Source organism: Equus caballus, chromosome 31, assembly GCF_041296265.1.
Source record: "Equus caballus isolate H_3958 breed thoroughbred chromosome 31, TB-T2T, whole genome shotgun sequence".
In the NCBI taxonomy this organism is placed as follows: domain Eukaryota; kingdom Metazoa; phylum Chordata; class Mammalia; order Perissodactyla; family Equidae; genus Equus; species Equus caballus.
Window position 1 is genome coordinate 16,989,079 of NC_091714.1, and position 25,772 is coordinate 17,014,850.

Consider the following 25,772-nt stretch of genomic DNA (forward strand, 5'->3'; position numbering starts at 1 on the left):
GGTGCTGAGAACGCAACGCAGAAGTCCCCTCTCCTGAGGGCTCCTTTGTGCTCTGCAAGGTGCTAAGGGCTTTATCTGCATTTTCCCCTTTCAGCCCCCAGGGGAACCCTGTCAGGGCGTGATCCTCTTCACAGCTGAGGAAGCTGAGGCTCCCAGATGAAGTCCTTTTCCTGCATTCGCCCTGCTGGGGAATTGGCGGAAGTAGGTTTGCAGGCAGCCCCTCTGATCCCAAGTCCGCGCACAGTCCCTGCAGAGCCCCACCTCCCGCCCGGCGGAGGGAGGCCGTCCCGTCCTTGTTCCAGAAGCGTTTCTCGAAGGAGCCCAGGCACGGCTGACACACAAGCCAGCCGCCGCTGTGGTCTGAAAAGGCAGGACGCTTCCTCACGAAAAGAAACGTGAGGGGACTTTGGGACCCCGCTCCCTGGTCTAACAGGCGAATCTGGCGAGCGAGCTGCACAGGCTCAAAGCCAGTGCAGAAACCCACGCTGTTGGTGAAGCAGCCTGCAGCCTCCTCAGCCGTGTGAGAACGACCGTGCACCCCCACCCTCGTGACGGAAGCTGCCAGCTGCACAGACCCACAGACCGGAAAGACAGAGGACGCCCGGCTCTCACATTTCCCAGCTGCTTTTCTTACAGATAGAGGGGGAAAGTGACAACCCTGGTCCTCACCTCCCTCCACACATAGAGAACGCCAACATCTCAAGGCTTGTTTGATGTATAACCAGATTGATCTTGTTCCCAAAAGGGGGAACGACAGTCAGAAGAACGAATTGGATGCCTGGTGTCATGTACTTTTACTTAATTTAATTTTTTTAATTACTTATTTTAGCCAGACTTTCGAGGAACTCCACCCAAGAATGACTGACATGATGGCTGCCAGGTGCTGCCACCAGGGTTTGCTGGGGTACATTCTTCTGCTGGCTAGTCCCCGCCCACGCCTAAACGGGGTGAGCTGATTTCTGCGGTTTTACCTCCTCAGAGACCCAGCCTAGAGACTGTCCAAGGACACAATTACACTCTCTTTAGGCCTGCCCTCCTACAAAGGGCAGAGGGATAAACACCTCCTTGCAGGCACAAGGGTTGGGGTGGGGGTCCGAAAACAGCAAGGGAGGGGGAATGCGTGTGTTTGCGTGTGCGGAAGAACAGGGTGCGGAAACCGGGCGTAGAGACGGTAAGGAGGCAGGGTGTCAGTAGAGTAGTGGGGGCCACACACTGGCGGGGTAGAGGTACTAGATGTAAGGCAGGGCGGACGGGGAGGTCGCTCTGTGGGTAATTTCCCTGTCCCCCTCCTCCAGTCCCGGGTCCCCGAAGTCCCCCGGGGTTGGCAGGAGGAAGGAACCTGTGCGTCCCCCGCATCTCCCGGCGCAGAGAGCGCCCTCTCCTTGCTCCCGTCGCCCCAAGGGAGTCCCGGCCCAGATCCTCCGGGGACGGACGTGTCCTCGAGCGCGGGGGCATCACCCGGCCACCTCCGCTCAGCGGCTGTGGGTCCCGCTACCGCCGCCCCGCCCGACAGGGGGCCCCGCCGAGCTGCAGCGGAGGCAGGGCCGCGACGTTCGCGCGGTAATTGCAAACCGGAACCCGAGGACTAAACTGAGAGTTCATTTGTGGTTCAAGTCTGCAGACGCCGCGACATCTGCAAACAGCATCTGATGAAAGGGAGGCAGCGAGTCCCTCGGTCCCCTCGCCGCAGCCGCGATCGCTCCTCGGTGCGTCAGCGTCCCCGACCCTCGTGCGGAGAACTGATCCGGCGGCCGGGGGACGGTCCTCGGCGCCCCCGCCCCATCGGGACCGGGACAGACGGGCAGCCACCACCGCGGACCGGCCTCGTCCAGGACCGCGCCCCCCGCCCCCCCGCGTCCGACCCGAGAAGGTGAGGAGAGGAGGAGCGGGGGAGGAAGACCCAGGGCCGGGCCCGTCCTCCAGAAGCCCCCCGACCCTGAGACCAGGCTGCGACCGGCCCGGGGGGCCACTTGCGAGCCAGCTGCGGGGCGGGGGAGGGGCTGCCGCTGGATGAGGAGAGGACAGAAATCCCTAGACCTTCTGCTCTGACCTTGCTCGTCCGGTGCTCTCGGAGGAGTCTGGGAGCCGGCAGGTGGACAGAGACCAGCAATGACGTCTGGGGTTTCTTGAGGCCTCGGCTCCAGCAGGATGGTTGGAATCCATGCTCGACCCGTCTTTATGACAGAGCAGGTGCTGTCTGTCCTCAGTGAGTTTGCTTAACATCCGGTGCACTTGGTGAGAGCGAATCTTAATCATTTGAGAGAAAAGAGTTTGAGAGGTTAGGAGCGGAGAGAGGAGGAGGGAGAGAACAGGGCATGATGGAGGGGGAGAGGGAGGGGGCAAAGAGGCAGGAGAAGGGACAGGAAGGTAGATGGTAGGAAGTGGGCAGAGGAGCTCGCTTCCGGTCCAGCAGCCTTGCTCTCACCAGAAGAGGTTTTTGACACGGGGTAGGGAAGGAGGAGAGGCTATTTAAAGTGAAGTTTGTTTACGTCACATCTTTTATTTTTTTTTAAATAAGTAACTGCATTTTGATTACTTGCAAAATATTCCTTTGCTATAATTGTTCTTCCCACTGGATTTCAGCAGGTTGTCCTCAGTTGTCCTGGAGCGAACACACCGGGCAGGGCCCACTGGTGAACGTTTATAAACACGCCTGGCTACTTTTGCGCGTTACTCTCCTAAAATGTCGCTGCCATCTCACACTGCACGTCTTCTTTGGAAGATTCTGCTGCTGATAGAAGCCTGGCAGACTCTGGGCCATGGTGAGTGTCCTGGGATCGCCAGACCTGCCTGGGAGGGGGAGGAGGGAAGATGGGGAGGGGCTTCACTCAGGTTTCAGCAGGTGGGCGCCTGTCTATGTGCTCTCACCACGGGGAGGGTGTGGTTTAGCTGGAGTGGCTCCCAGGTGTTCCTCACACCCAGTTCTGGGCGTGGACCCCGGCCGCAGGCTCCCCACCTGATACTGTGCTCGCATGTGGCAGCTGTCCCTCTCCTGCCAGGTCCCACCTTCTGCTCCAGGAAGCCTTTCCTGAGTCCCCAGAACCCACCAGGAATTTGGCATGTGTTCCATGGTGTCTTTTTTCCCTTTCTGTTGAAAGTCCTGTCTGTTCAGCTTATTTTAAGTCCCAGGAGGAGAAAACTGTCGTGTATATTTTGTACTTCACAATTTGGTAGATGTTGTTAAAAATATTTGTCACATGAATCCTCCTGGTAACAGTACGTGCACCTGAGGAGTCCATGGTACCACGCATTTTACATCAAAGTATTTTCCTAAACCTCAGCCAGGTAAAGGGGAGACAGGACAAGGATCCAGAGGATGGAGGGGGCTGGGATGGGGACTCCTCCCGCTGCAGCGAGGCCCTTCAGAGGGAGCCCCAGGGCCACACCTGCATCTTTCTCTCACAGACGCTCACTCTCTTTGCCTCGACCTCACTGTCAAACCTCAGGCCAGACCTGGACAACCCTGGTATGAAGTCCAGGGCTCAGTGGATAGAAAGCCTTTCCTTCAGTATGACAGTGACAGCAAAAAGGTCAGAGCTTTGGGTCTCCTGGGGGAGAAGGTAAACGCCACCAATGCCTGGACAGACTTGACACGAACACTGGGAGAAGTGGGGCAAGAGCTCAGGATGGTCCTGCCTGTCATCAGACTGGAGAAGAACAGGACCAGGGGTAAGTATGGGAAGGGGGAGAGGAGATGGGGACAGTCAGCAGGAGAGGGAGGAGCAGAGCACACGCAGGGAAGGGGCTGGGCTAACAGAGCTGAACAGGGGTCCAGCCTTAGAGACGAGGTGGATCTAATGGGCAAGAAAGGGCAGGTCACGGAGGAAAGAATACAGGGCCCTCAATGTGCAGAGACACACTTGACCTGCTGGGAGACGGTGGAGCTCTCAAGAGCCCAGGATGATGTCTTTGTGTGGGGGGGGCGTTGCAGGTCTTCCCACCCTGCAGGTCAAGCTGTGTTGTCAGCGGGAAGCAGAACGATGCACTGGTGCGTCCTGGCAGTTCAGCATCAACGGACAGACAGCCGTCTTTGACACAATGAGCATGAACTGGACAGTCATTGATCCCGGAGTCAGAGGGATCCAGGAGGAGTGGGAGAACAGCCAGGACCTGGCAGAGCATTTCAGGAAGCTCTCAGCAGGAGACTGCAGTCACTGGCTGAGGGAATTCTTAGAACACTGGGAGAAAGTGCTGGAGCCCACAGGTAACTGAGCAGGGGCAGAGGATGGGGTAGCTCTCTGTAAGGCCTACTGCCTCCCTGTGTGGATGTGAGTCTGTGTGCGTGTGTGAAAATTTGACGGATGGATCGATTGATTGATTCCCGGTGGACTTCCTGTCTGGAGAGTCAGCGACTGCCACAGGACTTCCCACCATCCTCCTTTCCCATCCCCCCTCCCCCATTAACCAATGCCCTGGTTGCTAGATGGTCCCCAAATCTCTGCATCATTGCACGTCCAGGCCTTTGCTTCTTCCTCTGTTTTAGTTATTTCTTAACGAGGTAAAATGCCCCTTCTTTTAAAGCCGTCACCACCCTCCCAGATAGACCTAAGCACCCCCAATTCTGTCATCCTCAAAAAGGCCTACCGACAGTGAACATGTCACCGCATATGCTGATAGATGGACATTTACTGTCTCCCTCAGTCCAAACATGAGCTCCTTGAGGACAGGGAACAACCCCTGTTCATCTTTATCCCTCAGGACCTGGTAGAGTGGCTGTCACCTAATGTGTCAGTAAATATGTGGGGGGACATGTGCTGCCTGGGAACATAGGTGTGAGGAAGGTATGTGTATTCTTAAGTTTGACAGAGCTTTGCTTTTTTCTTTATTTAGAACCACCATTAAAGACCCCAGACACCCACCAGTCTTCATCCATGTGGATAAATCCAGGGATCATCGCATCAATCGTCATCTGCTTAGTCCTAATTGTCTCAGTCCTAATTGGCATCATCGTTATGAAATGTAGGAGAAGATCTGGTACCAGGGAAGGTGAGGAGCAGGCTGGCCTCCGGCTCTCGGGGAGGACATAGTCTGATGAGGACTGGGGAGAGGTGAGCCATGGTCTCACCCCAGCCCTTGTCCACTGCTCCATCTCTACATGGAGACCACACACTTTCACTGCAGGGCTGGAGATTGCTCTGTTGTTCGGGTGGCAGAGGCTGGTGCAGGCAGCACAACAGTGCAGTGAGGGGACAGGCAGACCCAGAATCTACTCCCCTGTGGGGCAGGGGCTGAGATCTAGAAGGCTTCAGGTGGAGAGTCATCTTGTTGGGATCTATCCCAGGTTTCCCCAGACTTTTGGTGAAAATCTTGCTCTCTGATGATAGCATGATTTAGCTCAACAACTTTTCTGGTGTTGTAACAGCCGACCCATCATCTGAAGCTTCTTCTCTGGACCATGAGAAGGTGATGTTAGACCAAATTTCGGTCACAGAACTGGACTCTTGTTGACAGTCTGGCTGCCAATCTGATATGCAATCTTCTACTCAGAGGTGGGTTTTCCAGGAAGCTACTGAAGCTCAGCTCCAGGACCCTTCACTTGCACGAGCTCCTCTCCTGCCCTAGAAGGGGCCTCGCAATGTGCTGACTGGGTCATTTTGAGAAATTTGCAAAAGTAGGATATTTGCTGACAATCATGAGGACAGCCCGTTTTACTCTGACCCTCTTTCCATCAGGCTTCCCTCTGTGGCAGGTGGAACTGGAGCCACTGCTGACATTGTTTTATTCAATTAAGAGGAAGAATAGTTAGGAACACTTTTGGTTTAATGAGATATATCTGTGTGCTCACACTCACTTTCGTGTACAGATAAATTATTGCTACAGAGAAACCACAAGTCAGCTATGCTGACTGACTAGATGTCAGAACATGTCAATGTGTCTTATGACACCTGGCAGAGTAGAAAGGATGAATAAAGTGATATATTTACAAATGGAACACTATATAGAAATCGATAAAGAATAAACTGCTACACAAAACCTGAATGACTCTTACAGAGAGGATGTTGAGAGGGAAATGACAAACACAAAAGAATATATACTCTATGATTGCACTTATAGAAATTTCAAAAACAGACAAAACTCTCTTTGGTAATAGGAGTCAGAAGGGTGGATACCTTGGATAATGATCTATAACTTGACCTGAAAGTTGATTATTCAAGAGGACTTCATTTTTAAAAATACGTCAAGCTAACCATTAAAGTTTGTTGGGGCTGGCCCCGTGGCCGAGTGGTTAAGTTCACGCGCTCCGCTGCAGGCGGCCCAGTGTTTTGTTGGTTCGAATCCTGGGCGTGGACATGGCACTGCTCATCAAACCACGCTGAGGCAGCGTCCCACATGCCACAATTAGAAGGACCCACAACGAAGAATATACAGCTATGTACTGGGGGGCTTTGGGGAGAAAAAGGAAAAAAATAAAATCTTAAAAGAAAAAAAGAAAAGAAAGTTTGTTATACTTTACTGTAGGTGTTACATTTCAGCAAAAAAATGTTTCAAAATTTTTTTGTAGAGGTTTCAGTTCTCATTAATGTCTTGACAAACTAATCATTCTCTCTTGTCAAGGATATACTGAATGATGAATTAAAGTACAAATACAGTATACATTTTTTTCTAATGGGAATCAGACACACTACTCACACTTACAGAGAGAGACAAAAACACACAGAGAGACTGAGACACAGAGACAGAGGGGGAGGGAGCCGTGATATGCTTCCCCAGCTAGTCCTCTTTTTCCGTCACCGCCCTAGCACTAAGAATTCGTTTCTTGCTCCCACTGCTTTCGTCATCCCCATGGTGTCCTCTCCATGCTGACCCAGGCAGGCCTCAGAAATTTCAGATAGCACTTTAGAAAAGCTGGCAGCTCTGGGGTTAAGTTACATTCCTGGGCTCTCTGTGGAGTCCAAAGTTAAGATTCCCTCTCACGAGAAAAATGACCTTCTCCATCTGTGATTCAATGAGGAGCGATGTTACTGATGTAGGAAATGATTCCACCGGTTTAGCACCTTAACCAATGTTTGGTTTTACGACTGGGCCGTGCAGTGAAAAGTTAACTTACCACATCCTAGTGTCCCCACAGGCTTGGCAAATATGACTGAGTCAAACAAGGACCACTGCCCAAAAAGGGCTTCTGCTATGAGTGGTGTGGTGGCAGCAGGGACCCAGGCACTGTATCTACCTAGACTTGGGTGGGGCTCAGCCTAGCACGGCGGGTGCAGCTCTGTTCACAGGGAAGGGGATCCCATCCACACAGCTGCAGGCACAGGGTCTGGCGTTAACCCCTGGTGGAAGGTGACTGACAAGGGCTTACCTGCCCCACCCAAGCAGGCTGGGGGTGAGGCTGCATTCCCAGTAGCCAAGGGGATTGGTGAGCAGGGAAAAAAGGCAGAAGAACAGTTTTAGAAGCTGGGTCTCAATGGTGAAGATTCTGTGAGGCCTGGGCTGCCATGGACCCCTGGGGGTTGCTGACTGAGCCGGCTTCTTTCTGGCCACCTGGCCTGCTGCTGAAGGGCTATATGCCCGACAGGCTCAGGGCAGGACTAACCTGCTGATGAATGTCGGTGCCCACAGCTGAGCTGGACAGAGGGGGCAGGCAGGGCAGGCCCAGGGAAGGGTGTGTGAGAGCTAAGGAGTGAAAATGTATCCTCACACCGTCTTCCTCCTCTGGACAAACCTCCCCACTTCCCGCCACCAGGAGGATCAGAACCTGAGAAAAAGAGAGTTTGTGTGCCCAGGATAACTTCCTCCTTTGTCACCACTGGCATTTCCTGACATGGCTTTTGCTGATGTGACAGAGGAGAGAGAAGATTGGCCAAAACTAAATGACAAGGCGAAAGGGTTGACAGGAAGTGTCTCAAATCAGGAGACACTTGGCAAGGGGTGGGCCCAAGATGAGCAGACCCAGAATCTAGCACAAATGCTTGTTTCTCTTCTGAACATGGTTCCAGGCCCAGAGAGTGCAGCTCAGCTCACCAGAGCTCCTGAGTGTCTGCCAGCGGCTGCTTCCCCATTCTGGCAACTGAGAATGTCAAGACACTGTGTGTCACACCGTCTCTTCCTTTTTTTGTTTTTTGTTGTTTTTTTTGAGGAGGATTAGCCCTGAGCTAACATCTGTCACCAATCCTCCTCTTTTTGCTGAGGAAGACTGGCTGGCCCTGAGCTAACATCCGTGCCCATCTTCCTCTACTTTATATGCGGGACGCCTACCACAGCTTGGCTTGCCAAGCGGTGCCATGTCTGAACCCAAGATCCGAACCAGTGAACCCGGACCGCCAAGTGGAACGTGCGCACTTGACCGCTGTGCCACCAGGCCAGCTCCCCATCTCTGCCTGCTTTCATTAGCCATCCAAGGATTTATGGATTTCAGGAAGAGGATGTTTTCTAATACCTCGCCCCAGGTCATGCCTCTTTTTGCTGGTAGTCCACCTGGACATAGGCACACCTGCACGTGTCCACTAAAAGACGTATTCAAGAATGTTCATGGCAGCTTTATTCATCACTGCCCCAAACTGGAAAACCGCCCGTGTCCATCAGCCGGTGAATGGCCACATCAGTTATAGTTCTGTGCAGCTGAATGCCACAGAGCATTACACAAAAGAAACTACTGTGACATGTAACAACATGGATGCCTCTACAGACTTATACCGTGCTATTCCACCTGGAGGAAGCTCAAGAACAGGCAAGCCTAGTTCACTGCAGCACAAGGCAGAATACAGTGGTTGTCTCTGAGGAGGGAGGTTTGAGTGAAAAGGGAGTGAGGAGCCTCTGCAGTGGTGAGAATACTCTTATCCTGATCTAGTGGTGGGTACACATCTAAATATATAAAATTTCAGTGATTGCACTTAGACTCGCACTACTTGATATTAAACTTATTTTAAGTTATGGTAATCAGAACACTGACATTCTGGTGGGGGTAGAGAAAGACTAGACCAATGGAACAGAAAGAGAGCCGAATCCAGCATGGCTGGTGTCCTTAGAAGAGGGGGCAATGTGGACACAGACACAGACGAGCACTGTTTGAAGACGCTGTGAAGATGGAGATACACAAGCAGAAGACACTCACGCGACAGTGGAAGCAGAGATTGAAGCACTGCACCTGCCAGCCAATGAGCTCCAGGGACTGCAGGAGGTGGGAGAGCCCACGGAAAGAACGGACCCTGCCCACACCTTGATTTTGGATTTCAGGCCTCGCTCACCCAGTTGGTGGTTGTAATATGGTGACTTATAATGAGAAATATGTATTTGGTTTCCATCCTGTTTCTGGCACAGAGCTGCCGAAACTCTTGGCTTATTGAAAAAAGATACTTTCAGAAGGACTCCGTGCAGCCTCACCGAAGGAACCATATGAGATATTGCTGACTAATCTTCATGCTTCGAAGATAAAAGATATTGACTCATTGATTCACGTTTCTCATTTTGAAAAGGCTCCCCACACCTACCACCCCTCACTGGACTTCTCAACCTGTTGGTGATCTTAAATTAAATTTATCAAAACTTGCCCTAAAACAACAATCACCTGAATGAGAAGCAGGCGACATCTGATGTAGGCTGGGAATCTCAAGACACAGGACCAGGCCTGTATTTCTAATCTTATATCTTCCCCATCCAAACCCTCATAATGCACAAATCATACACCTCCTTCACAATGGCTGCAATGATCGTAGTCCAGAGCACACTAGCAATTCCCATACTCTGTGTGATGCAGGTCAGCTTCCTTGTGTTTTAGATTGCCTTTCTAATATTGTTTAACTATTGCCCCTTTGTCTTTATCACCTCAATTCCTCACTCCTTATTTTAACCTCCTCTAAATTGCATATAAAAATAGGGTAAAACCTTATCGTAAGAGTTTTACTTCTAATATTCCTTTCATAATAACCATCTAAAATCATTTCACGAAATCATCAATTAATTAGCAACAAAATGCCTGGGATGTGGATGAGAGCTGCCTTACTGGTGCTTGTGATGATAAACTACAGTCCACTTTGACCACTTTATCTCACCCTTTCATCCCGACTCTACAGAAACTCCCTGAGTGCCAGTCTTACCAATGGCTGCATATGCGCCAGGACAAACCACACCCGCAATATTCCTGAACTGGTAGCATGGCCTGGATCCTTAGAAGGTTGGAGGAATCTAACCAGAAAAGATGTAGGATTTTCTATAGCATTTTTAAAACCAACTATCGGCTGCCCTCTGGAAAACAAGCCCCAGATATGATTACCTCATTTCACTGGGCGGTCTCTCTCTCACCAGAATGTGGGTACATCTCATAATCTTTCCTTGTGTACTGAAAATATCAATAGCACTACAAAAACTCTGGGTTATTTCCCACTCGATATTTGTAACTTCACCCTTCTCTATGGTTCTGTTGACTGTGAATTCACACCTTGCTGGGATTCAGAAAACCATTATGATGTTACATCCCTTGATGTGTCTATGGTGAGAACACTCCCAAAATAATGGAACTGGCAAGTGGGAAGCTGATATACTCCCCTTAATGGCACCCCTTGGGGTGTAGATCAAAAGTCAGAAGAATGGTGGAAATTAAGTAAAAACTGTAATAGCCTTAATGACCCAACTGACCCTCAACAAAATTAATCTGGCCAAAATCAATCTCATCTACTGTTCCAAGTTTATGGAAACCTTTGCAGTTCCTATAGCCATTCTCCCAACATTGCCAGTTCTGACTGCCATGTCCTCTATGAGAACAATTTCTGATTGTTACATTTCTGATCATGGAATTTCCCTTTTGAACCTATCAAAAGAGACTGGGTGCATGGGCCCATTTATGCCATATCTCTTGAAAACACTGGATACTTCCTTGGATGTGGCTCCAATATTTTTTCCGCTCCCCCCGTTTCCTGGAGGGCTGTCGTGGAAGAGCAGCACTCAGCTCAGATGCCGCCATTAGAAAACATCTTCCTTCCACTGCTCGTGTCCCAAATCTCGGTTTACTCTCATATCAACTCAGGAGAGCCAAGGGAAACTATGACTTTCAGGGACATCCTACATGCAATCCAATTGTAGATAAAACAGGGATGGGGGTGTGCCTTTGCTAGAGCATTATTTCCTGCTTATGGGGTAATTGACCACTAGGTCTGGAGGATATTTTAGCAATATTTTTTTTAAAAAAAAACCTTTAAAATGTGACGCTTAATCTATAGAACTGTAAGATAATAAGTTTGCATTGTTTTAAGCTACTAAGTTTGTGGTAATTTGTTCCAGCACCGCTAGAAGACTACAGACATTCTCAGAGGGGCCCAGACAACAGAAATGGACAAAAAACGTTCTAAATTTCAAAAGGTAGACTTTGCAAAATTTGTACCTGAAAACAATCCTGGATAAGATTCTAGAAATAGCTTTTAAGGGCCTATTTGGAGAACTCTGACAAAAAACAGTGCTCATCAGGATGGTAGGTCCATTTGTAAATATTCCATGGAGGAGTGTTAATTTTGTTTAAAGTAACAAACAGTCCACATTCACTGAGACTTTATCCTGTGACAGGTACAGTGCCAGCACTTTACACACGTTTACTCACTACCTTTCACAATCACCCTGTGAGGTCCAGACTCGTCAGTCCTTCTGTTACAGCCCAAGAAGCGAGAAGACAGAGAGGTCTGGGCAGCCAGTGCTGCCAGAATCCAGACCCAGGCAGGCAGCTAGGAACCAGCTCCCACCACCTCAGGGGGAATCCTTGTTTTATCTTTCCTCTAATTGCAAGTGGCAAAATGTATTTTATATATGTAAGGTAAAGTTTAAATAAGGAAGGTCACGTGCCTGAGAGGAAAAACAATGTTAAAAGACCTGATGAAGATGTGGTAGGTATACACAATGAAATACTACTCAGCCATAAAAAAGATGAAGTCTTGCCATTTGTGACAACACAGATGGACCTTGAGGGTATTATGCTAAGTGAAATAAGTCAGATGGAGAAAGACAAACACTGTATGATTCCACGCTTATGTGAGAGATTAAAACAAAAACAAATAAACACATAGATGCAAAGAACAGACTGGTGGTTACCAGCTTCGGGGAGGGGGGCAGGGAAAGGGATCAAGGGGGACATTTGGATGGTGACAGATGAAAACTAGACTTTGGATGGTGAAAATAAAAAAAGTTATGTATGGTACTTCCTCATGATGGCTCATCATTTAAAGATGAAATTTATTCCAAGCATGAAACCAAAGTTCTCATTCACACTGAAACAGCACTTTACATTTGACAAAGCTTTTACATGAAGGCGCTCAAGAGAACTTTCAGCCCAGTTTCTCAGTTTCACAAGCAAAGAGGAAAAAGAAAACCCAGAGAGAACAAGTGACTCACCACAAGATGAAGAGTCAGGATCCAGGCTTCGGGCTGTTGACCTTGTTTTTCTGTCCGGCACACAGTATTCATAATTTTAATTGGTGTTGTAAGTGGCCACTATGAGAATGCACTGTGCCTCAACTCCACGCCACTTGACGACCTCTCAGGATCTGTTTGCAGAGAAGATGGAGGAATCTGGCTGGGGAAGGACACCTGGGTGAATTAATAACCTAATAATCACAGCCAAAGGGCTCAAATTAATGAATCAATATCAACCTTGGGGTGGGCCTTTAATGAAGTGCCCCCTAGCTCTCTCCTTGGACTTCTCATGGTCCTGTTTTGGGTTTTTTTTTTTTTTTTTTTGAGGAAGATTGTCCCTGAGCTAACATCCATGCCAATCTTCCTCTATTTTGTATATGGGAAGCCACCACAGCATGGCTTGATGAGCAGTGTACAGGTCCACACCCGGGATCGAACCTGTGAACCCTGGGCCATGGAACAGAGCATGCAACCTTAACCACTATGCCACTGGGATGGTGCCCTCGTGCTCCATATTTTAAATTGATTTTTTTGATGAAAACAAAAAGCAAGTTTGTCAATTTACAGATGATACAAAGCCAGGTGGAATAAGTAAGTGTTAGACGAGAGAATCAAGATCTAAATCTTCATGATGTGATAGCTCAATGGGCCAAGAGAAGATCGATAGCCAACAGGTATGGAGCCTGTACCATGTGCTTGTCATCATCGTGCCAGGTGCTCCAAATGCTTGATTTCCCTTCATCCTCACCACCCCATGGCAAGTAAGGTTACAAATTTTTTCTGTGTTACAGCTGAGCGATCTGGGGCTTAAAGAGGGTAGGTAGCTTGCCCCAAGGTCCCCCAGCCTGTAGGTGTTGGCCTGGTGCTACTGTTGGGGCTCTTGACCGCGCTGTATTTAGCAGACTGAGTTGCATGAGAGACTTAGGGACAGTTTTTAAATATTTCAAGGACTGTCACTTGGAAGAAGGTATAGTTTGCTCTCAGAGACCCCAAGAAAATGAACAAGGACAAATACATGGACGCTACAAAGCAGATTATAACTCAATATTTTAAAAAATGCTCTAATGAATAGTAAGAGTTGCCCAAGATGGAATAGCTTTGACGTGTGAACAACTGCATCCCCAGCCACTCTGAACAGGGACGGTAATAGTATATGCTGCGTTCGGTTGTCGTGAGTAAATGAGTCAGTGTTTGTGCAGAACTCAGAACAGTTCCCGGAAGTCCCAGCGCAGAGCTTTTTATAAGTGTTTCTTCAATTTGAAATAGAAATTAATAGAAGTGTTCAAGCAGACACTGGGCATCCCCTTAGTCAATCTAGAAGACCACTTTTCAGGACTTTCCCCAGCTCCCTACGGCTGCCTTTCTCTCCATCCTCCACGGGGTGAGGAGATGCAGTGCCCACTGCCATGTCTGTACCTCATGATCTCTGCACCTCAGTAACTGGACCTGGGGAGCAGAGGACCAAGCTGGACTCATCAGAATCTCTCTCCTGGGACTGAGATTCTCTGGTCCCAGTTTCTGCGCAGCACTGCAGTTGACGTGAGGTAGGCTCAGGCTCTGCACGTAGAGGGCAGAAAACACCAGACTCGAGAGAAGCACAAATCGTGTGTGCAAAGAGAGGTGGAGATGCAAGACCACCTGGTCCTATCGGGAGAAGCCGCAACTGGAGTCCTGCTGCCCTGGTTGCCGAGGGCTGTCTCCTCTCGGGTCCAGGCCCTCCTTAAGGCCCAGCAGCTCTCTTCCCTGCCTGGGAGACGTCTCACATGAGGAAGCACAGTGGCTCTTCTTCCTCAAGCAAAGTTGAAGTCATTTCTGTTGTTTGCAATGCACAGAGATTAAACTACCAGGACCCTGGATCACTCAGCTGCAAGGAACAGAAGTCCATGCCAAGAACTCCAAGTGGAAAGCCAAGGAGGTGCTCAGGGCAGCCATCTGAGACGAGAAAGTCGTCAGGCAGCTCTTGTCTTCACTCTCTCCCTCTCTCAGGGCTGTGTGTGCACTGTTCTCTGCTTGTCCCCCTGACTGCTCCATTTGTCCCCTCTGCAGAACAGCTTTTCTGCCCCATCGTCCCCTTACATGGAGCCCTGGAGCCCACCTGGCTCTCCGTCTTCTCACTGATTCCGTTTGTTTCTCAAGTCTATGTTTCATATTCCTGGGAGAGAGTGTGTGATTGGCTCAGCTTAGGCCAGGTGTTCAGGACAGGTTCCACCAGTACTGGACAGGGGCGGGGTCACCTGGGTCTGGGGCTGCCCCTTCCAGCGATGTAGGTGGAGCCGACCCCATGAAAGAAGTGTGGACAGGGAGGAATCACGTGTAATGAGCGCTTGGCTGCGAGGTCGTAGAGATTCAGGCTCCAGCTGGTGGCACTCCTGCTCATCTTGGGGAGGCTCCTCCATTTCTGGGGACCCTAGATTTTTACCTGTGAAATTAAGAAGTGGGACTAGAAATAATAATCCTAAGTAGCATTTACTGGGCATCTACCATGTGTCAGATGCCCTTCTAAGCACTTCACGTACGTTAATTTACCTGATTTCATGCCTGTACAGCACTTAAGGTGGTCACCAGGGGGCCATCTCCTTCAATATTCAGTAAATTGACCTGCAATGTGCAAATCTCAATCTGCTCCACCTTCACCCTTAATGATCTCATAAAACAGAAACATAGCCCCGTCCTCTCAGACCGCAGACCTGACATTTGTATCCTCACATGAAATTCTTCTGTCCACTGATAAGGGTTTGAAGGCTTTCAAAACAAAGATATATTTTTTTCCAATTCCTATCTTTCATCTTTTATATTTCACAGCTCTGACACACAATAAGCCACTTGCATCCTAACTAGTTTCATTTCCTTGGGGCTTTTTTTTGTTTTGTTTTCTGTATTCTTTTGAATTATTTTCTTAACTAGTTGCCCTGGGGATTACAATTGGCATCTTAACCTAAAACAACCTAGTTCAGATTAACACCGACTTTGCTCCAGTATAACTCTATTCCCTCCCCTCTTTGTGCCGTAATTGTCATGCAAGTTACATCTTGTACATTATAAACCCATCAAACAGGTATATAATTCTCACTTCTGTAGTTGTCTTTTAACTCAGATGGGAAATAAACAGTTAGAAACCAAAGCACATTTGTACCATCTTTCATGTTGACAATGGACTTATCTTTACCAGTGGTCTCTGTGTCTTCATGTGGATTCAAGGTTCTGCCCAAGGCTGAGGCTTGGGCCTGGGACCTCAAACACCCTCACTCGGTGACTTGCAGGAAATGTTGGCCCGGATAAGAAGATAACGTGGTTATGTGACCCACGTGCGCACGCGCACGCACTTCCATAGCACGGGCCCCTCTGGAGTTCTCACAGTAGCTGTGTGAGTCACCCTCCCTGAGTTCAGGTGACGTGCTGTGCACAGAGTAGGCTCCACCCAGGACAAACTGCTGGTCCTTCTGCCAGGCTGGGATGTGAAAATGACTTCTCAAATTGAGGTTATCTAACTTGAGTTGCCAGGAAACCACCAGGTTATGTAAACTTAGTAACCAGAGAATGCTAGATGCACATTCATGGGCCCCTCAGACATTCTGAACCAGAGTCATCTGGGGAGGCAACCCCTTACTCCCCAGAAAGACAGCCCACACGTAGCCCCTGGTTACTGTCTTAGAAGTCTGTTTGATCTGGTGAAAGAAAGGCCAGTGGTGCAGACTCACATGCCAGACATCAGGACAGTCTCAGAGTCTGAGTCACAGAATATCACCAAATGGGTCTGACGTGCGTTTTAAATAACCAGCACAGTGCCTGGCACCAGTAGCAACTTAAATACGGAATGGATGGATGGTGTTATGGACGGAATGTTGATGTCCCTCCATCATTCATATGTTCAAATCCTCAACATGAACACATTATGAGATGGGGCCTGTGGGAAGGAGTTAGGTCATGAGAGTGAACTCTGCGATGGGGTTTTCAGTAGACACAGGAATCCTTGCTGTCACTCACTGCTCTCTGCCATGTGAGGACACAAGGAGAAGACAGCTGTCTGCAAACCAGGAGGAGGGTCCTCACTACACACAAGATATGCTGGTGCCTTGATCCTGGACTCCCCAGCCTCCAGAACAGTGAGAAACTAATGTTCATGGTCTAAGCCACCTGGTATATGGTACTCCGTCATAGCAGCCTGAGCTGACAAAGATAGACAGATAGAATGAATGGGACAGCTGTAAAAGTGAGGGAGGAGATGGGGCTAAAAATATGAAGACTTAAGAGGAAACCTGGAGTGAAGGTGACAGAAATTTCAGTGTCACCAAAGCTTTGTTCTTAGACTAATGTTCACAGCTCAAAAGTCAGAACCCCAAGACTTTTTCTTTTCTTTTTCTTTTTTCTTGAGGAAGATTGGCCCTGAGCTAACATCTGTTGCCAACCCTCCTCTTTTTGCTGTAGAAGATTAGCCCTGAGCTAACATCCATGCCCATCTTCCTCTATTTTATATGTGGGACTCCTGCCACAGCATGGCTTGACACACAGTGCATAGATCTGAACTGTCAAACCCCGGGCCCGTGCTGGGGGACGGGGCCAGACGCTTGGTCCTGCCATCCTTGCACCTGTCAGATGGCTGCATCCGGGAGACGCGCCTAGGCAGGAGCGCGGGGCCCTTCTCAGCCAAGCTAGGAATGGAACACCCTCCCAGTTATCATAGCTGCGGGCGTCCAGAAGAGTGGCTTTGATTTCTCAGTCTAGGGATGGTTTCTGAGAGATCCCAGTAGATCGGGCAGAGGCAGGCACGGTGGGCTGCTTCTGGAATTTTTCTGGGCTTGGGGATAGCGGCTGATCTGAGAGGATTCACGGAAATTCGATTTAAAGGAGAAAAGCTCAGAGCCAAAAAAAAAAAAGTTTATTCTGGTCTCAGATTTTTGTAAAGTGTGGTTTGTGTCAAGTAACTGCAAGAGCAAAATCTAGTTAGGTGCCAGATGCTCATAACACACCCGTGTCTGAGCTTCTCTCTCATGACTCATAGTGCAACCTCTGCTTGCTTTCATCACATGAAAATGGGAAGGAGAAAGTGTCAGGCACTTTTGAAGTGGCTCCAACTGATTCCTGTCAATTACTGTTCCCTTTTATAAATAGTGAAAACAAGGGACTTGATTTTCGTTGAAAATAAGGACGTTTAAGACACATCTCTTTTTAAACAGAGCAAAAAATTATACATTTCACTCAATGGTTTTACTTTCTGGGGGTGCTCAGAATGAGAATAAAGACACATACAGGAGGCTCAAAAAACACTGTGGCAGTTGGAGACTAAGGTCACTGATGGAATAACCCTTGACCGGGCCCACTGTGTGGGATCAGTGTGTGGGATCGCTCTCTGCTGCTGTTTGCTGTATAACAACGCAAGGGTGATGTTCATACCGACCCTGATATCAGTTTCCCCACATTAAACCCAGTATATATGGGGTTAAAACCAAAACACTCATTCCCGGCTTACTCTCTGGCCTCCTGGCTCCAGAATCCACTATTCTCCATGGAGAGAGACACTGCCAAGGACAAGCACCTGGATTGACTATCTCCTCCCCACAAAGAGATACAGGCTGGTGGGAAAGCTGCTGACCAGCAAGGTCATGGGCTCCCTCCACTCTACAAGTAGTCTCAAGGCGAAAGACAGGCTGGTGAGAAAGCTCCGACCAGCAAGGCCATATGCTCCCCCTCCCCTACCTAAAACCCCAAATAAAAACCCTTCCTTTTAGCTTTACGGGGAGTTTGGGATTTCAGCATTAACTGCCCTCTCTCCTTGCTCAGCACTGTGCAAAACTAAAATTCCTACTTTCTTCCACTACCCCTGGTGTCAAAGATTGGCTTGCTGTGCAACAGGTGAGCAAACCCACTTCAGGTTCGATATCAATGTCACAGCAAGATTAGTTGGGGTGCCTCAGCCCCTTGGGGAATCTGGAGTCCCCAGGACCTGCGGGTCCAGTGAGAAGGGTCTGGAACTCTGTGTCCACACTGGCCTGCCTCCCTACCCACCTCCACCCAGGAGGAGGCTCAGCACCCTTGTCAGGGGGCAGACATCCAGAGGTCACCCTGTGACCGCTCATCCATGTCATCGCAAATGATAAGATTTCCTGCCTTTTTATGGCTGAATAATATTCCATTGTGTCTGTGTGTGTATATATATACATATATGTATATATATGCCAGTATATATATACCACATTTTCTTTATCCATTCATCCACCGATGGGCACCTAGTTGTTTCCATGTCTTGGCTATTGTAAATAACGCTGCAATATATGGGGGGGGGGGGGTGCAATATTTTTTCAAGTTAGTGGTCTTGCTTCTTTTAGATAAATGCCCGGAAGTGGAATTGCTGGAATTGCACAGTTGGTCTTGATTCGTGAGGCAAGTGGCTTTTTATTAATCCGGTCAGGACCCCACCTAGCTAGGAGTATTTTCTGGCTGAGGCGGATACACTTCGTCCAGACCACTTCGGTTGGAGGAGGTGGACTGGCCTGTGCTGGTTTGCGAGGGCTGCCATAACAAAGCACCACGGACGGGGTGGCTCACACAACAGACATTTCTCACAGTTCCGGAGCCGAGGACACCAAGATCAAGGTTCCAGCAGGGTTGGCTTCTTCTAAGGCCTCTGTCCTTGGCTTGTAGTTGGCTGTCTTCTCCCTCCTGTGTCTTCGCAGGGTCTCCCCTCGTGGGGACGCACTGATTTATATTCTATTATACAGAATCAGCTAGGCCCTCAAGACTGATTCTAGTACGTTGATTTACTCAGTGACTGTATAGTCTCAGAATGGGACTGGACCCGTGGTCAGCATCTTACCCATCCTCCCATCCATATAAGAGCCCTTCTCTCACCTCCCCTCCAGGGATCATCCACTCTCTGCTGGATATCTCCAGAGACGAAAGCTCACTATTTCACGTCATGTCCGATGACATCTTTAACCAGCTCTCAGTGTTAGGCAAACAGGATGTGCCTCACTGTTCCTTCTGTGCGTTGGTGCAGGGTCTTCTCTTTGGAAAAACACTGAACACATCTTTTTACTCTCTGTAACAGCCTCTTAAGTCTTTGAAAAGAAAGAAGGTCACCACTTGGAATGTGCCTCTCAGAACTCAACACTCCCACTTCTTTCAGATGTTCCTCATGTGAATTGATTTTCAGACCATCCCGTCCACCGTCCAGCCTCTTCTGGATTTTCTCAGATTCCTCCAAGCCCTTCTTAAAGTCTGACACCCTAAGTGAACCCCATACATGAACTGTGGTTCTTCCTGACACAGACTGTTACCGCCTGTGATCCAGACATTGTCTCTACTTCTATTTATGAACCTTAATTTACATAAATTCTTTTAGTGGCTGCATCACACGATAGATTCATGTTGAGTATTCTGTTAGCAGGATTACCTGAAACCTGCTCATCCTTCTACACGAACCGCTGCCCTGATGGCCTCCCCAGCTCGTGTTTGTGAATTGATTATTGAACCCAGCACAGGACCTTATATTTATCCTTTCTACATCTCAGCTTTTTGGTTTTCATCTGCAACAGAAATAATTTTGAACTTTGAGTGTCGTCCATCATATTTATCATCTTTCAATGTTTTATGTCAGCTGCAAAAATAATACCTTTATTGCAATCTTTGAGAACTAAGGTTGATCAGGAAAGGTGCGTGGACAAGCCCTTGCTCGTACCACTAGAGAGCTCCGCTGAGATGGACACTGGCTGTTAAGGGCACTTCTGGGATCTATTTGTTCAGGCAGCTGCAAATCTGCTTCTATTATCATCTACTTTCGTGTTTGCTTCTAAAAGCTTTATTCTGACAGTAATGAACTGCATTTATGAATGCTGAATAAAAACGTTGATGACAGCATTTAATTTATTGAAGAAATTTATAAAAGAGTATGAAATTTGGCACTTCTCTTAGGCTCTTAGGGCTGACTGCTGTGCCATCAAGAGGAAAATCTGGACCAGTTCCCCAGCCAAGTGGGTGATGGCTGTGGCAGGTAGACCTAAAGTTCTAAATGGCAGATGGGGGAGTGCCTGCCCCATCATCTAAGTGACCAAGTCTGCAATGGGAGAGCCGTTTGCTACCAAACAGTGACTATCTTATAACGGTGTCCATTCATGGACGGCCCCTGAAGTCAACTCTCATCCTGCCATGACTTCTTTATGATAACAGCCGTCATAGATGGAGCACCCACTCAGCGCCGGGCAATGCAGACACACCTGTAATCCTCAGAACCACCTCACGAGGAGGCTCATCCCCATGTCTGGATTAAGATTGTCAGAAGAAACTGTGAAAGAGCTTGAAATGGCAAGAGATGACCTTTCAGTGGGACACTGGGGTTGTCGGGCAGATCTCAAAGGGTTTAGCATTTATAAATGGTAGAAAACTGATAGTAATGCGAAGAGTCTTATCCATAGAAAAGCAGATAATTTTTTTCATATAGAGATGCAACTGATTTCTGCCCTGTAGAAAAGAGGATTTCAAACATGACACTTTAGTGCCCATAGGTATTAATCTATTAATAAATTCATCTCCATACCTAACAGGTACTAATAGCAAATTTTCTCAATTTTTCATCTACCAGCAACTTCATTTCGGCATTCACGACTGGTTATATGTTTGTTCCTCAGATTCTCATTTGAATCAATGGAACACGTTGTTGGTTCTCTCTTTAATTAAAGAGTTAAGTAAAACCTTTGACACATGTTCATATTATATTTGTGTGAAACTCATGGTTTTAGCATTTTGAGGATTTTCCTCTAACGACAATTAACAACCTTCAGGGGCCATCCCTCTGGTCCCTGTTACTTGGGCAGCCTGATTTTATACCCCAGAATTTCTGACAGGAGAATTGGCACTCTCAGATCAAACCTCTGCTTTTCTGAGAATGGGATCCAGCTGACTGGAACGTCCACGCAGTCCTCCTTCAAGCTGCACAATGGGGCTGGCTTAGAAGTTTGTTGGGAATGGAGGAGGGGCACTCATAGCCTGCCATGGCAGAGCGATTAGGATAAAACCCAACACTGGGTACCCTTCTTAAGCCCTTGACCCTCCCCACCACCCGGGAGCTCCCACTGGTCAGACCTGCCCCTGAGTGCCTGCCCCAACCCTTCTTGAGCCCCCTCTTTCATCTCCCCTGTTCTCCACATCTGCAGACTCCTCACCCCTTCTCTCATCTTCTGTGGCAGAACCGTCAGCCCCACCTTTGTCTTGCAAGACTTTAACGCCAGGTGCTGGGATCTATGTTTCCCCGTCCAAGTGACCCATTTAGGTATTCAAACAACAGCAAGAAAAATCATTGAGATCCTCACCCTAAGAGGAATTATGCTGCCAGCTTCATTATGATGACATCAAGAGCTAACCTTTTGAGCACATAGTGTGTGTCCAGGACCGGACTGAGCACTTTACGTTGACTGAGCACGTGGGAAAGCTCATGTCCCTGACTCGATTTCTTCATTTATGAAGAAGGAAAGCAGAGATAATTGGTCAGAACCAAGAGGCTATCCGCTCAAATTTAAAGTTATGTATTGTGTGCCCTCAAACAGGGAGATTGTGCATCCATTTAACTGAAGATTAATCTGTAATACATTCTTAATTGCAAGAATATACATTTTTCAGGCAGCCCGTTAGATAACACTGAGTTTCATGATTATTCAACACAGTACATTTAAATCTGAAGTCAGAATGTGAAATATGACATTTGGGAAGATGTACAAGCCTGTACAGGGAGATTTGGAATTCATAAAGCCATGAAGTGATTTATATTTATCAGACATGGAACATTTTTTAACTAATCTTCATAAAAACAAAATGTGAATCAATAAAAGTTATCCCAGACATTCTAGGCCTTTGTGTGTATGGGAGGCAGGGGGTGGGGGAAGGGATGGGGAGGAGACTTTCTAAACTTAGAAAAGAAAGTGGTAACTGAGTACCTGAGAAAGCTTTCTATCACCCCTCATCTGTCTCCTTCCTCCTTCAGTGACTCAGTTTAGCAGTGAATGAAAGAGACCAAACAGATGACCAAACGCGGCACCGACCGCACTTTCGTTTGTGGGTCCTAGCTCCATCACTTCCTGTTGGTGGCCGTGGCAGATGACTTAAACCATTCACGAGATAAGAATAACAGGAGTCCTCTCCAGGTGTTGTTCTGGGGAGTGAAGGAGGCAGTGCAATAAGGCCCCGGCACAGTGAGCAGCACACAGGAAACAGTTCAACATTGCGATATTACTCGATTTCCTTTGAGATCGTTTTTCCCTTGGGGCTGTTCACGTGGTCCCCGATAGTATGGCTGTGTGGCTGCCGGGGGTGGGGGCGGGGGCGTTCGCTCAGGGATCCTCCCCAGGAAGCCACACCCCAAACACCCCCTCCCTGTGCTCACCAGGGCCCTGAACGCTTTAGCAGGAACGCAACCTCTCCCTCCTCTGGTGCCTACAGAGGCGCAGCCCGTCAGAGTCTGCGCTGAGTCTAAACAGGACTTAAAGAGCAGTTTCTGACACTGAAAAGCCAGCTGCCAGGTGTTTCCTGGCAGCAAGGGCAAAGGCAGGAAGACAGAGGGAAAAGCGAACAGCCCCACACCCGACGGTCCCGGAACAAACCTGAGCCTACTCGGTTTCACCAAGACCTGTGGACTTCAGTGATTCCATCCATCCGAAGCTTTGGATAAAGGACAGGAAGGAAGGGCAGCCACAGGGCCTTTGCATCCGCCAGGGCTGCAGATCTCCCAAGCAACCTGCGGGGGTAAGTTGGTCACATGAGTGGAATTTCCACGGTGGTTTTGAGGATTTCTTTATGACTATCTTGCTTCAAGAATGAAGGGTGAGGGCCGCCCGGTGGTGCAGCGATTAAGTGCACACCTTCCGCTTCTTGGCGGCCTGGGGTACACTGGTTCGGATTCCGGGTGTGGCCATGGCACCGCTTGGCAAACGCCATGCTGTGGTAGGCGTCCCACACATAAAGTAAAGGAAGATGGGCACGATGTTAGCTCAGGGCCAGTCTTCCTCAGCAAAAAGAGGAGGATTAGCAGTCGTTAGCTCAGGGCTCATCTTCCTCAAAAAAAAAAAAAAAGAATGAACGGCGATGTCGGGAAGAAAAAACAGCGAATCCTAGGACTTGTTGTCCCAATTAATCAGGAAGACACGTGAGAGCATGAGTGAGTGATAATTCACACCTGTTGTGTTTCAATGTTGACCGTGAGCCTGAGTGTAGACGACTCTCACTGAAGCACGAAATCTCTTTACACAATAGCTCTCAGTCCCGAATAATTCATTGCATCTTTTCTTTAAGGAAATTACTTATAAGGAAATGTTAAAAAGTAATCTCCCTGGGAAATAAGTATAAATCTCATGAAAAATAAATCTGGGTTAGTTGAGTTATTAAGGATCCATCCCCGTAGGAGCAGAAGCTGTGAAGTCCTTTTCCTTTTCAAAAACAAACACTCACCTTCCAGACGGTGGATGTACAGCCCGGTAGGGCCCTGTAGCCCGGCTGCCGGCAGTCAGCAGGATTTCCGGGTCGTCCTGGGTTTAGAGGGGACTCACTCTCACTCTCCCTTCAAAGGTCCGGGGGTTTCCGCTGTTGAGGGGGAGCTTCCAGAGGCTTTAAGAACTTGTTTGTTGTTGTGAGGAAGCGTCCTGCCTTTTCAGACCACAGCGGCGGCTGGCTTGTGTGTCAGCCGCGCCTGGGCTCCTTCCGAGAAACGCTTCTGGAACAAGGACGGGACGGCCTCCCTCCGCCGGGCGGGAGGTGGGCTCTGCAGGGACTGTGCGCGCGGACTTGGGATCAGAGGGGCTGCGTGCACACCTGCTTCCGCCAATTCCCCAGCAGGGCGAATGCAGGAAAAGGACTTCATCTGGGAGCCTCAGCTTCCTCAGCTGTGAAGAGGATCACGCCCTGATAGGGTTCCCCTGGGGGTTGAAGTGGGAAACACAGAGCTGGCCTGATGGCTTAGTGGTTAAGTTTGTGCGCTCTGCAGCCAGGGGTTCACAGGTTCGGATCCCGGGTGTGGACCTAACGCTGCTGGTGAAGCCACACTATGGTGGCATCCCACATGAAGTAGAGGAGGATTGGCACAGATGTTAGCTCAGGGGCAATGTTCCTCACAAAAGAAAACAAGTGGGAAATGCAAATAAAGCGCTTAGCATATTGCGTAGCAGAAAATGAAGACTCAGGAGAGGTAATTTTTATGGCTAATTCTAAACACCTTGGGATATAAAATATTAGTGGGATCTCTCTGACTCTTGAGTTCTTCTTGGGAGAATAGTGGCCATAGGTAGTTTCTCCCACCCTGCCTCTCCCTTCTCACTCCTGGCGTCTCTTCCTCCCTGCACATACCTCTCGTCCACTCACCGTGGATTTCTGGCTGACCCCAAACATGAGGGCATCCTTCTGTGTCCAGATCGTTTCTTCTTACTGTTCCCTCTTCTTAGCCTCATTTTCCTTTTCATCTCATCTGGTCTATTTCTGGAAATCCTTCAATACCACCTCAAATGTCAGCTCCTGAGGGGTCTTCCCTGCCACCATCCTCAGGTGTCACCTCCTCTGTCACAGCAGCAGCGATGGGTTACATTGTAACCCTTGCTTTCGCCGTTAGCTGGATGAGGCTCTTGGGGACAGAGCCCATCTCCTCTCTCCCTTCCTACCTCAGTGCCTGTCACAGCAGCTGCCACGAGTAAAGTGCTGGAAAATGTCTGCATTGTAGGATCATCTGGGGCAGCAAGAGTTGAGGAGGAATCTCCTCAGAGGAGATGTGGGGTCTGGACAAGGGCTGTCACTCTTCCTTTTCCATTTCAGCATCACCAGCCACGGCCCCAGCTACGGCCTCATCCAGGGCCACGGCCGGCATGCCCATCACCTGGGTCCTCGCGGTGACCGTGCTCACCTGCTCTTCTCCTTGGCCTCCGAGGCTGAGTCCCTCATGGTAACAGATACTGAGAGCTGACAGCCTGGTGTGGGGGGGGGGGGAAGGTGGATTCTCAGCCCAACCCCTGCCCCCTCACTGAACTTTCTCATCATGGGAATGAGACAAGGTGACTAAGACCTCATATCACTTGAGAGCTGCTTGGCCGAGCTCAGCCTTGGATTCTGATATCTCTTCACTGGTAAGGCCAGTGGGAAAGGGGACGGGCTCACCCCAAGGCTTAGGGCCTGTTGATATTAAAGGGGGTTAGCAAAGTCAGGCCTGACTCAGACCAGATCCCCAGTTTGGGAGAGTCTCTTTGGGCCCAGTGGAGGGCAGTGTGGGGACAGCAGGCACACAAGTCATGGGAAGTACTCACGTTTGGGTAAGAGCCACATGGTGGCTCCAGGTAAAGTGTCAAGGGAAATGGATTCATCCAGGGGGCTAAAATAAGAGGGCGTGGGTCCAATTCCAGGAAGAGAGCTGGGAAGGCCTTGAAGACTCAACTAAATGGCTGGAGTACAGGGCTGCCTTCTCACCGAAACTGCCTCGG

At 48.9% G+C, this 25,772-nt stretch overlaps 1 protein-coding gene and 1 long non-coding RNA gene across 9 annotated transcripts; one reads left to right on the plus strand and one right to left on the minus strand.

Moving 5' to 3' along the window:
* Positions 1-612: 612 nt before the first annotated feature.
* On the plus strand, positions 613-11,999 carry LOC100064229 (retinoic acid early transcript 1E). 6 transcript variants are annotated; one of them, XM_005608191.4, is made up of 7 exons: positions 613-947; positions 1,615-1,870; positions 2,584-2,762; positions 3,406-3,669; positions 3,932-4,204; positions 4,831-4,986; positions 5,363-6,438. In XM_005608191.4, the coding sequence occupies exons 3-7, from the start codon at positions 2,684-2,686 to the stop codon at positions 5,446-5,448; spliced, it is 858 nt and encodes a 285-aa protein (XP_005608248.1). In that variant the 5' UTR covers positions 613-947; positions 1,615-1,870; positions 2,584-2,683; the 3' UTR covers positions 5,449-6,438. The 6 variants fall into 6 exon arrangements, with proteins under 6 accessions (XP_005608248.1, XP_005608246.1, XP_070112501.1 ...); XM_005608189.4 differs by lacking the exon at positions 613-947 and adding an exon at positions 962-1,171; XM_070256400.1 differs by lacking the exon at positions 613-947 and adding an exon at positions 978-1,171 and having other exon boundaries at positions 2,587-2,762.
* Positions 4,799-24,204, minus strand: LOC106782931 (uncharacterized). Of its 3 annotated transcripts, XR_011434410.1 has the most exons (5): positions 23,764-24,203; positions 22,920-23,053; positions 22,257-22,471; positions 12,313-12,464; positions 4,799-6,384 (listed from the first exon to the last, which is right to left on the minus strand). It is a non-coding gene; the product is annotated as an uncharacterized lncRNA (long non-coding RNA). The 3 variants fall into 3 exon arrangements; XR_011434408.1 differs by lacking the exon at positions 22,257-22,471 and having other exon boundaries at positions 4,799-6,414; positions 23,764-24,204; XR_011434409.1 differs by lacking the exon at positions 22,257-22,471 and having other exon boundaries at positions 23,764-24,104.
* Positions 24,205-25,772: the final 1,568 nt, after the last annotated feature.